This window comes from Leptinotarsa decemlineata, unplaced genomic scaffold (genome assembly GCF_025532065.1).
Source record: "Leptinotarsa decemlineata unplaced genomic scaffold, Ldec_3_MD MMD2_tig00026340_RagTag_RagTag, whole genome shotgun sequence".
Lineage (NCBI taxonomy): Eukaryota > Metazoa > Arthropoda > Insecta > Coleoptera > Chrysomelidae > Leptinotarsa > Leptinotarsa decemlineata.
This window is the reverse complement of record NW_027412694.1, coordinates 715,481-727,989: the sequence shown is the minus strand read 5'-3', so window position 1 is coordinate 727,989 and position 12,509 is coordinate 715,481. Positions and strand designations below refer to the sequence as shown.

At 37.0% G+C, this 12,509-nt stretch overlaps 1 protein-coding gene across 1 annotated transcript; it reads right to left on the bottom strand.

Moving 5' to 3' along the window:
• Positions 1 to 1,902: 1,902 nt before the first annotated feature.
• LOC141485949 (uncharacterized) lies at positions 1,903 to 3,959 on the bottom strand. The gene is made up of 2 exons (XM_074183675.1): positions 3,720 to 3,959; positions 1,903 to 3,656 (listed from the first exon to the last, which is right to left on the bottom strand). The coding sequence occupies exons 1-2, from the start codon at positions 3,869 to 3,871 to the stop codon at positions 2,945 to 2,947; spliced, it is 864 nt and encodes a 287-aa protein (XP_074039776.1). The 5' UTR covers positions 3,872 to 3,959; the 3' UTR covers positions 1,903 to 2,944.
• Positions 3,960 to 12,509: the final 8,550 nt, after the last annotated feature.

Sequence of the window (12,509 nt, the reverse complement as noted above, 5' to 3'; positions counted from 1 at the left end):
GTCTACTTATTTGACAAAAGTAGCACACAATAGCCCCTGCAATCATCATTGGGTAGACACACACTTTTGGTTTTTCATTCCACTCTTTTGGAAACGGCATTTTACTAATTCGATTAGAAATATTAAGAGATGACTTACAGAAACTCTGAATGCTCTCTCCTATACCTACGATCTCTATTTATACAAATCAACATCATGTGGAAGTATAGTGGGATAACTTCTCCTACTATTCCACTCTAAACGAGTCAAGTGGGAGTCGCATCACCTCCTATATAAGTTGACTTGCAAACCTAGAGTTCATTCATTCACTCTCTACAACTGTGAGCAAACAACAACAAGATGAATTCTGCAAAAATAAATGCTGCATTAAATAGAATAGCTGCTGTTGATGAAAACAATTGGATAGACGAATCAGATGATGAGGATGTCAATGTTCCGCTAGAGGAAGTAATAGTTGAAGCAGAAGATGTTGGAGTCGATGAAGATGAGATAGACGAAGTTGAAAACGAGGCCAACCAAAGCGACGAAGATGATGACGTGATGGAGTTTGAGAGGGTCATGGATGAAGAAGGAGATGATGAAGGGATAGAAGCTGACACAACTGAAGGTGATGGTGCTATGAGGATCGGTATGCGAACACTCAATGTCAGTGAGACACTGGAAGATCCCTTGGATTTGTATTGTGCATTGGATGCATACGTCTCAATTATGGAAATGGGACAGAATTGGTGTGAAGCTTGCGAGAGGCCACTAACAAACTTCACCCGAGTATCTACATGTATTATATGTAATAATGTCCAACCTGTGGCACAATAACCGTGGACCTACTGGTCAAAAAAAAACAACAGCCCTTTTCAGGGCTACATTATTCACACAAACAGTAGTTAGTTGTATTAGTATTCATAGATTATGTGACAAATGAATACTTTGACTAATAAAAGTCTAAGTTGGAAATTTGTTAGTCTTTGAATATCTATACATTATATGACAAATAAATTACTATTTGTTAGTCTTTGAATATCTATACATTATATGACAAATAAATTACTACTTTGACTGAAAAGTCGAAATTTGGAATTTGATAGTCATTGAATATCTATGCATATGATGAGTACTACTTTAAATGAAAGTTGAAGTTGGCATTTGTCAATCATTCATATGCATATAATGATAAATACTTTCACATACATATATTTCGTTTGAGATTATAATGTTAACATAATGTTAACAATGGTATGAATCTGTTTCTGTTTGAAAGTATAATGGTAGCTCTGAAAAGAGCTATTTTTTTTATTGTTTCAGTCTTTAATTGTAGCCCTGAAAAGGGCTGTTATTTTTTTATTAATCCATGCAATGATATGGACTAACGCTCCTCATCATCAGAAACAATAATTATGGTATCGTCATCTGAATCAGATGATATACTAATGATATCATCCTCATAGTAGTCATCTGAATCAGATGATATACTCATGATGTCGTCGTCGTCATAATCAGCTGAATCAGATGATATACTAATCACATCATCCGCATTATTATCGTCAACAGCATCTATGTCGTCCTGAATACCTTGTTCCACTCGTTCTGCGAAATCATCAGGAAGATCATAGATTCGCTGCAGAAATTGAGCGAAGGTTGTACTCAAATGATCAGACGTTGAATCTATTTCATGTACTTGGATGGGTCCTGTACTCGACATTGTGGAAGAATGATATAGAACTGGGATTGTTGCTATATTTATATTGGAAGAAATGAAATGGAGGGGGTGAAATGTAGAACAGTGTTTGAGATTCGAAAACATCAAGAATGAAACTCTGAGCGATTATTAGGAGAAATTCTAGTGATTATTATGGAAAAAAAAAACTAATAAGAGGGAGAAGAAGGGAGGAAGACACTGCCCCAGCCTCGCAGTGCCTCGTGTACACCAACCAAAAAGTGTGTACTCCGTGGAAGGAAAGGAAAGGAAATGATGGACGAGTAGATGATTATATGTCATCATCGGAATTGAGGACATCATCATCGATTAGGATTGGGGATGGCGGAGGACTATCCTCGATGAGGATAGGGGATGGTGGAGGACGTCTAACGTCAAGCTCGTCATCAGCATCATCACCAGAGTCGTCGTCGTCATCATCGTCGTCGTCGCTACTCATTGGGACAATGTCATCATAAGCAGGGTCCCACCATCCGTCAGGATCTGGATATTCCGAGTCATCCAAGTGTCCTTCGTCACTGCCAGTGACATGTTGAACTTGCATCCTGATGTCGTGATCCCGGTATTCGTATGGCGGACTGTGGGGTTCCGTGGTGGAAGAGACAACCTGTACCTGGCTGTTATCCCAGTAATTGAAGTTGTACCCCTGATCCGGGCAGCTATAGGGTTCGGAGGTTGAATCGGGTTCCATCTCGATGCTAGCTGATCAACTGAATGTTTCATCAGATGATTTCTACTTTTATACTTTCGAGAGGGAGTGGGAGAGGAGTGGAACATTGAGTAGGGGTAAATTGTAGTGTGACATAAGACATATTCAATGAGTAGGGGTAAATTGCAAAGTGACATAAGACATATTCAATGAAAGAGATACTTGAATGGATAAAATACAAATGAAATATACTTGTCGATTTCACTATGAAACATGTCTATTTTTTATTTTTTAAATTTTCTTCACATGAAATTATTTACAAGTGATTAGAGGACACAAAAATTGATGTGAGGTATTTGTCTAGAAGAACTTGGAATTGAAATAAAAAAAATAATAATAATAATAAGAGGAAGTGAAGAAAAATGCTCCAACCATCGCATTGTTCAATGTGTACCAAACCAAAAAACAGTGTACACCCTTTATTTCACTTCCTTTTCCTTTATTCAATATAAACTTAACAAATATAAACTTAAAACTACCATAATTAAATACTCCTAACTAACCTAAAACTAATCTTATATTTACACTTCATCTACAAAAAGAGTGTCCATAACTGTCACTATTTTTTTGTACAGCTTTATCGAAGAGGTCTCTGCTTTACACCTTTCCTGCAGAGATGCATAATTCCGATCTATTTCGGCCATTTCCTTTTGGATTTCCCTCCGTCGGTTATCCATTTCAGCCATTTGTCGCTTCATGGTAACCAACGCGGCCTCGCTAGATCGGGCAGCTCGTTCTGCTTTCTTGCATCTCTGCAGAAAAACACTCATCTTTTCACTAACCTCTCCGATAGGCTGTGGCACCAACACCTCAGGATCCGCCGGTGTCGCTGGCAGCGGTGGTAGTCGCGTCACCAACGGCGACAATATCACCAACTCCGGAGAAGGACTCCTCGGAATTTCCACTGCTGCTGGTGCTGCTGCTGGTGTGGAGGCCCTCTTACGAGAGGTCGAAAAACTACCTGCATAAGGATTAGTCCTATTGCAAGTAGCTCGGTACTTTGAAATAGGACCAACCTTTGCTGCAGGTCGTTGGCAAACCTTCTTCACAGCCCTGACTTCCTCCTCCTCCTCGAATAAGTCAGGGCTAGAAGATCTGCACCTAACTCGCGAACGCGAAGTGGTTGGCTGGTCAACCGTCACCGCTCTCGAAGATGCTGCCTCCTCCTGGTCAGCGGACACCGGCAGAATAGACGCCACAGCATTATTCACCTCCTGTGTATTGGTTGCCATTCTGAAAAAGAAGAAATAATACAAAGTTAGTTGATATAAAAAATAACATTCCTAATTCATTTACTCAAATATCAAGTTGGTCGTTGGAACGTACTGCCTTGTTGTGGAGTGGACTGCTCTCGATGAGATGACTTCTCGAACTGAATGTTGTGGAGTGCTCTCCGGAGGGTATCGACTTCGATGCGTGAGCGGTGGGAAAATGGTGGGAGCGCACATGCGCGATGAGGGTAGGGGTGTACATGCGCAAATGTTGGGAGTCGGGGGGCGGGGCTTCGGGGAGGGGAGGGGCGGGGCTTCGGAAAGGGGGCGGGGCTTCGGAAAGGGGCGGGGTATCCGAAAAGTTGGTGGCGACGGGGGGGTGGCGACGGGGGGGGGGCGTGGCCCTAATGGGCCACGCCCACTGCCTGGGCTCCGCCCAGGTGGGTGGGGCCTCCGGCCCCAGGTAGGCGGGACATCTGGAGAGACATCTACGCCCTCTTCGCGCGCGCGTTCGTAACATAATATGCAACCGAACACCTAACCTAACGTATTAACGTATTAACGTAACCTAACCTAGTACGCTAACCTACCGCTATGCAACCGAACACCTAACCTAACCTAACCTAACCTAACCTAACCTACAGTAACTATTAACCTAACCTAACGAGGGAATACTAACCTAACACCTAACCTAACGTAAGTATGCAGCTAACCTAACGTAGCTATTAACCTAACCTAACGAGGGAATACTAACCTAACACCTAACCTAACGTAAGTATGCAGCTAACCTAACGTAGCTAATAACCTAACCTAACGAGGGAATACATTCACCATGTTGGTTCCATTAATACATCATCAGTTGCTTTTGGTTTTGGTTGTATTATTCTATGATTTGGATTAATGTTCAGTCCTGGATATCCCAGTCCACCTGATGATGATGGCCTGACTTTATAGTTTCTCTCCAAAACTTCTTTATGGTTTTTCTCCAATACTTCAACTCTCTGTTCCAGTACATCATACTTTTTCATTGTAGTCCCTGTTATGTTTGACATAGCATCAAATTTTTTATTTGTAGACGCTGTTATGTCAGACATTTTTATGTCTACATCACTTGTAAGTTTGTCAAATTTACGAGTGAAAGTTATCCGAGCCTCTGCAATTTTATCGTCAAATGCTTGCCGGGCGTCCCGAGCAATATTGCCTATTGTGGATTGTATTGCAGCTTGTAGGGCTAGAAGTATAACTTCCTTTGCTCCATTAATTTCCCCCTCAAGATATGATACAGTTACACAATCACTCTTGTCAATTGGTTCACTTGTATTTTTCAATATTTTCCTTTGCATGTCATAATGACCATCTTTTGTTAATTTAAAACCATTCCCAGGAGGACCTCGAATGACATTACCACCCCATTTTCTTTTTCTACCAAACTTATCGATTGTTTTAGACATTGTGCACTCTACGATGATTCTCTTCAAACTGATATTTCTGTCATTTACATTATACTATATATTGCAGTAATTGATTAGGGAAATAGAAATAATACAAATAAAATTTTAATCATTTTATATTCATTACAGTAATACATATACATACATACATAATACATTAATATCACATTACTTCTATCATATATTATTAATTATAAATGGCTACATAAATATCAATATTGAATTTTCCGGTTTTGAAGATATTGAATGATATTTCAATCATTGATCTCGGCAGATAATAAATTAATCAATTGATCCAATGGAGTCTCCTGAGATTGTGATTGTTGAATAATATTACTTATCCAACGAATGTTCTCATTTGGATCGTTTTCATAAAATTCAATATCATTATGACCCCAAGGAAGAGTGTGGGTAGTATTCGGAATGATAAATCGTTTATCATCGTGATATGATAATGCAACTTTATTTTTTAATTCAGTATACATATCATGTAACACGCTTCTAAATGAATTCATCTTTCTGAATATCATACCACCTTGTTCGACGATTTTTTGATAATCTTCGCATGTCAATTCATTCTTTATTACAGATCGTTTAACCCCTTTGGCTTTCTTAAATTCACCATCAACAGATTTCACATAATATGCTTTAGCACCTGTACCATAAAAACTCATGATTGGATCATTTGGAAATTCATCTTTGAAGTTACCCAAGACTGAACTTGTTACTGGAATATTGAATTGGTTAACTATACTGTAATTGGATGTATCAAATCTACTTATGTTAGTTTTCATGAATTCATAAAAATTTTCTGTGTTTACTTTAAGAATGAGCGAGTCGGTATCTGTGTAAAGTAAAGAGACATTTTCATCAAAGTGTTGTTTGATGCATCCATAGAAAAAGTCATACATGACTGTTTTAGATAATTCTAATATGGAAAATCCCAAATATAATGGTTTATCGTAATGAACCTTCACTCTACCCAATTGAATGGCAACGAAATTATCAGTGAAAATTGAACAATTTTTGAAATTTGGTTTGGCTATGAGAGTGCTGGCACTTATATTTTTCTTTATATTTTCCCAATGTGTAACGAGTCTAACATCAATTCGATTATCTACATTCTCCATTGTCTTTCCATACACCGCATTATTCATTAGTTTATAGAAATCTTTAACAGATTTGTTGTTAGACCTATTACGCATTTCAGTATTAAGATCTATATAGGGTTTCATCCAGCATGATTGTTTGAATTTCAATACTCTATGTGTATTCATTACAATCAATCCATTTTTGACAGCTTGCTGTAGATTCCTATAATGAACAATATATTTTCTTTTATCATTCAAATTTGGAATTAATTTGGGAATTTTCGATTGTGTACGAGGTGGTATTATTTTTTCGACTAAAAATGAAAGGTCAGAATGTTTATCATGCAACTCTTGTGGATAATGAATGTCCACTTCAAATACATACCCATACGGACTATCAGTACTCACATCCATCACATCGAGATTAAGAATTTCATTTGGTGTCAACCATGTAAATTCACTTGTTGGTAGAGGTTGTGACATACTGTGACCGTATAGATTTGTTGCATCTAAATATGTAATGAATGTGGAAGGTTCGTTGGGATTATAATTGGGTAAAAATCTATTATTTGCTATATGTTTCCTCTCGCTACATTGACTAATTCCACCTCGTATACCTTTTTGAAAAAAGTGAATCATATCAATGTCAGTTAGTAATTCCAATTCAACATTAGTGAACTTCAACATGGCATCCCATGATAATCCAGGTGCAGTGTAATATTGTGCCGGATCTAAGTTATATATCTCTAAACTTGTGGTGCGGAAGTTTTCAAAAATATCACATAGTAGCAATACATCCGACTTCAAATACAAATCAGAGTATTCCCCCAAATTCTGACACTCGAATAAATTCCAAACTTTTCTAGCCCTATCATAATCAGTTTCCGATATATGTTCACAATTGAGTGTGTCATAAAACTGATTTTTTGTCGGAAGTAATGGATAATTCAATTTGTCAATGTCATCAACAAAACTATATGGAAATACACCTTTCTGTCTCATCAAATTGAATTTTTCAATTTGTGGGAAATGTTTGTGCATCTCCAAACATTGATCGGAGGTCAAGTTTGCACCCAACTTCTCCAACGAATTAGTCATAAATTTATAACTATCGATAAATCTCATTTCGAGATAATTCTTCCTAACCACACCATCTTTATCGGTATAGCTGTGTGTAAAGAGATGCTTCGTGAAAGATATATATTTCTCTTTAGTTTGCGGGATAACATCAACTTTCTCTTTATTCCTATACAATTCTTTTATGAATAAATGACAATCATAACCACTTAAATTATGAAAAATGATAGGTATGAAGTTTGGTATTTTGAAATTTAAATTACATTTCGAGTGAGCGGCATGTGATCTTTTCTTTCCTGTGACATGACAATGATCTCTTACTTTGACGTCACCATCAGTAAATGCTTTATTACATATACCACAAGTTCTGGCTGCAACAAACTGTTCTTCTTCTTCGGCAGTTTGTGTATCCATTGGTTTAGGGTTTCTGAGATGATTTTCATGTATCTCTTTCAAATCATCTTCAATGCTACTCACAAATTTCTGAGCTGCATCTACACCCCTATATGTAACAAATTTTGTCAAATCATCATTATATGAACACTTTATCAAATAAGCAAATGAATATGGGGCATGTTTGAATGTTTTAATCGTGTATGAACTTCCAGGATTTGGCTCATTCACAAGAATCGGTTTAAGCACTGATTCAAAATCAGCATACACTACAAATGGCACCCTCATTTGCCTCTCAAAGTTTTCAAACATTAGTTTATTTTCCGCAACCATTCTACCATATTTATTGATCTTTAAATTAGTAGTTGGTGTTGTGGTACTAATGTGATTACAATCATACATATTATGACGTAAAAGCAATCTCTCATCAGAAAAATATATCAAACATCCGTCACAAAAATATTTTTTCTGTCTATGAGCTGATAGTTGATTAGAAACTAATCTTGAAAGATCTTTGATCCAACAATAGTGACCATTACCGGAGTCATCAGTTATAAACAACAAATTGACATGTCTCCGGAGTCTTCTCTGTGAGTATCGCAATGGACCAATCACTTCATACTTCATTTTACCCTTCTCAAATGTACTCTCTAAACCGTAAACATTAATTGAAATATCATTCCTATCTTCGAATATTTCGATACTCTTATTATTAACTTTAACCGGAAAATCCATACCTGTGACATCTAAAACAGTGGAAAAATGTGGATATGACGTAAGTTCGGACACTCGACTATCTGCAGGATATAATGCTGATGTTATAGCCCAAGCAAAACAATATTGATCTTCATTACGAACATTCACAACAGCTTTCTTCCATTGAATACATTGAGGCAGCTTCACATATGAACGTCCTTCCAGTGGACTGTATTTATTAATGTTGACCTCGAGAAACAATATTTTTTCACAAGTCCAACCTGAATTATAAAAAAAATATTACTATTCAATCTTATTGAAATTTTTAAAAAATAAATACCTGAGTCACGATCCTGGAACTCAGTCGTTTGAGCCACAATTACATCACGGAATCCATCAAAAACAGCATTCAAATCTGAAGATTGGTCCACTATTTTATTTTGGGAATTAAATGACTTCGTGTCCCTCGAATCATCAGTCTGAAGAATATAATTCCCAAAAACTTCCATATTCACCTTGATGCTTTTATGGATCCTGATGGCTGATTCCAGTAATTCAATGACCTTCTGCCTAATCTTATTGAAAAATGACATGTAGTCACTGGTTACAATCGAACTCTCCACCCTGTATGTAGCAATGCGGCAATTGAATGCATTCGTTATAATTTGAACACCGTCAGACAATTGAACACATGCATTATTTTTATGACTCATGGTTCTTCGGTGAGAATTCACTTGGGTCATAGGAATTGTCACATTACAACAATTGCACGTATACATAGGTGTTGCATTATCCACTCTCACCCGTTTCACTGCAGGCCCTCCTTGGCAACTCTGGAGCTGATGCCGACGAAGATTATCACTACGAGTGAAAGATTTACCACAGTCACAGGAATACATTTTATATAATAGTTCTCACTAACTCACTTGATGTAAACTGACATAGCCAACACTCGTACGCTTCTTAAATACACTCTGATAGGACCCGTCAAGACGTCATAGCCAACCCCACTTCTCAACTACATGCGCCAAGATTACCTCCCAACTGAATGCGATAACAGATGTCGATATACGAGCAAGCAGTGGTCGTTGCGGTCTCGGAGAGGGTAGACGCTAGGCAAACGGTCCTCGGCTGCCGTTGTGTCACCATCGATAGCGGGGCTAGAGCGAACCTTCATCGCTTCGGGAGAGGTGAGGGCAGACCGATGAATACGCATTACTCTGCCACACGTCGTGGAGTGAACATGTCGCTCTCTAGCCGTTGAACGGTTATTGCTGTGACGTCACTCCACTACTAACTTGGTGCCCTAACACCGATGGAGCATTTATTACTTGGAGGATCTTCGAAGTATGCAGACGTATGTTTGTACATAGACAAACAAGCACATGATGAAACCCTGTACCGTGCATTCTCCTACACACACACACATAAACACACAAAATCTCATATGAAAAAAAAATCTGAACGATCCATGCACCAGACACTTCAAGGTCACAACGCCTTGACTTCACTGCACAACAAAAAAACTGCACAACCAAACAACAACCAATAAAAAAAGCAATTAATACGTCATAGTGGTGGGGGGAGGCCGAGAATCAGCTGTAAACAACTACTCCCCTTCTATAAGTACATACCAGAATAGTAAACGCTGAATTCTAAGAATAATTATTATTGCATTAAAACGAAAACATGGTTGTCAAGGTTGTGATTCTATTAATCATCTGTTTAGTATAATTTCTGTAAGCCACTGCAAAATACAGATTAAGGCAAAAAAGTCAGTAATTTCTAAGAATTCAGTGACTACTATTTAGGAGTTATAGTACAGTTAGCTCTGCGAATATGCTGCTTATTGTTGATGGACCAACCCTTTGACGTACTGGTGATGATGATGTACCGACTACATGACATGTACATGACTTTCAATGTCATGAGTTTTTTAAATAAAATATTGTTTACAATTTTTTTCTCTCCCAGTATTCTCGCATGCGATGAGCTGCAGTTTCCGCCTGTTTTTTGAAGACTGACTACTAACGATTTTTTTTTCTCTTCATCTCCGTGATGCCTCTACAAACTTAGCTCTCTCAACTATTTTTCTTATGAAAACTTATTAATACAGTTCATTGTATGATTTTCAATTTATAGTGGAAATCTGGTTTCTTTGAAATGAAGAAATAGTTTTGAAGAGAAACTTCTTAACGCACGCTTGATTGGGGAGTAAGCTGGTGAATGCGTGATGAGAGCTTACGAAAAGTGTGCTCGGGCGATGCGAACGTTGAAGTAAAAGTTCTTTACGCGTGTTCAACTTTACTAGTGAGCTGGTAAATGCGTGCGGAGAGCATTACGAAATGTGTGATCGGGCGAGGCGAACGAGAGTTGAGAGGTAGGTGGAGTCCTCTTCGGAATATATATATATATATATATATATATATATATATATATATATATATATATATATATATATATATATATATATATATATATATAAATGTTATCGAGTGTGTATGATATAAATAAAAAAAAACGATTTGTGGACACAACACTCCAAAAATGGGCAAGTCGCAGACACGTATTTCTGGCTTTTGGACTGTTGTTGACTCCGTGCATATGTGTTGTTTCCTGCTTTCGACAAACAAGTGTTGCCCATCTTTACACTTGGCTGCACCGCGCTGATAAGGCTTCTAATGGGAAGCTTCTTCAGGGCCTATAATTCAATGAGTTGTGAACTTTTTTGCCATTGAATAACATTACAAATCATACTCACAGTAAAAATGAGTAAAAAACAATAAATTGAACACATAAATTGATGAAGAAAGTTAAACATGTATAGGATTTTTTCTTTGATTTAACAAATGTCATACATTCACATAAATGTCATTTTTCAATGGGTGTGATGATTTCATAATCTTTGACTCTGAAGAAAAGGTTATTGATTGATACAATTTTCATTATTATTATGTTTTTGATGTAGTTCTAGTAAATTACTGTATATACTGCTGAGATTATCAATGTCAATTTTCTTATTCATACAATCAGAAGACTTATTGTAACTTGGATTATATTGGAACAACATCTAGAATTCTTAATGAAATCATGTGCATTAGCACCACATTCTATAGAAACAGGACATAACCAAATTAATCTAATATGAAAATTTTGCATACAGAAAAAAATACTTCCAAACGCCTTTTTTTGAAATGGTTGAAATTAACTACATATATTATTGAAGGGGATCTGTTGGAAGGTATACCGTTTACTTGAACTATATACGTTTGGATTATCAGCACTACACAGTGAAAAATATTCCGACTTTATATTGTCCTTCATAGGTTTCATTTAATAGTGTTTCATTTATATCAAGATGAACATAAATGTGTCAACGTTTGTTGACACTTAATTCTAAAAAAATACCATTCGGGTGACATTACTCAAACTTTGATCGACTATATTTGTAGTAATATTAAATGGATTCTCCTAAATTACAACAAATAAATTACAAAATTTTTCACTAGTAGATCTGGGAAAATCCAAAAACTGAATTCTCGAATTGACAGCCGTGTTAGTCGGTGGTTCAAGCCCCAAGCTGAACGATCGATTTTCACTTGCTATCGTCCAACCCGTGTTAGGAATCACACGTTGAAGGGGCATAATGGGACTGTAGTCACTATTCGTAATTTGATAGTTTTATTTAAAGAAATGTAGCGAAAAAATTCATTATGGACTCTCTTGAAACGATTTATATTCATATGGTACTGAGGATTCCAAACAAACAATACAAAGCAGAACCTACTATGTACATATGCATAATATAATCTAAAACGCACTCGCAGGTTTTTCAATTCCAGATAGTCTATTCTGTTTTTGTATATTTTGAATTTGTTTTTGTATATTTTGAATTTTTTGTGTCCTTTTTTTAAATGATTTGAATAGTTTCACGTTTGTAGTATAAGGGAAACCCAGTTTTTGTTCTTGTTACTGGAATATATTAGTCAATATGTTCATAGATTGTCGAGTAGAATTCATTCAGACACGTGTCAACGTCCTTTCCAGAAAATATTCCAGCCCAGCCCCTTCCACTGAGTTCAATGTTCAGAGCATCGTGATTTGCTTCAGATGAGTTACGGTAAACATTGTGTTTCGAGGTCAATTCATGAAATTGTTTTTCCTTTA

Excerpts from the sequence above, each read along its gene's own strand:
- LOC141485949 (XM_074183675.1), bottom strand. The coding sequence starts at position 3,871 with ATGTGCGCTCCCACCATTTTCCCACCGCTCACGCATCGAAGTCGATAC. Across the intron at positions 3,657-3,719 it reads ACGACCAACTTGATATTTGA|AATGGCAACCAATACACAGG; the intron begins GTAAATGAATTA and ends CTTCTTTTTCAG.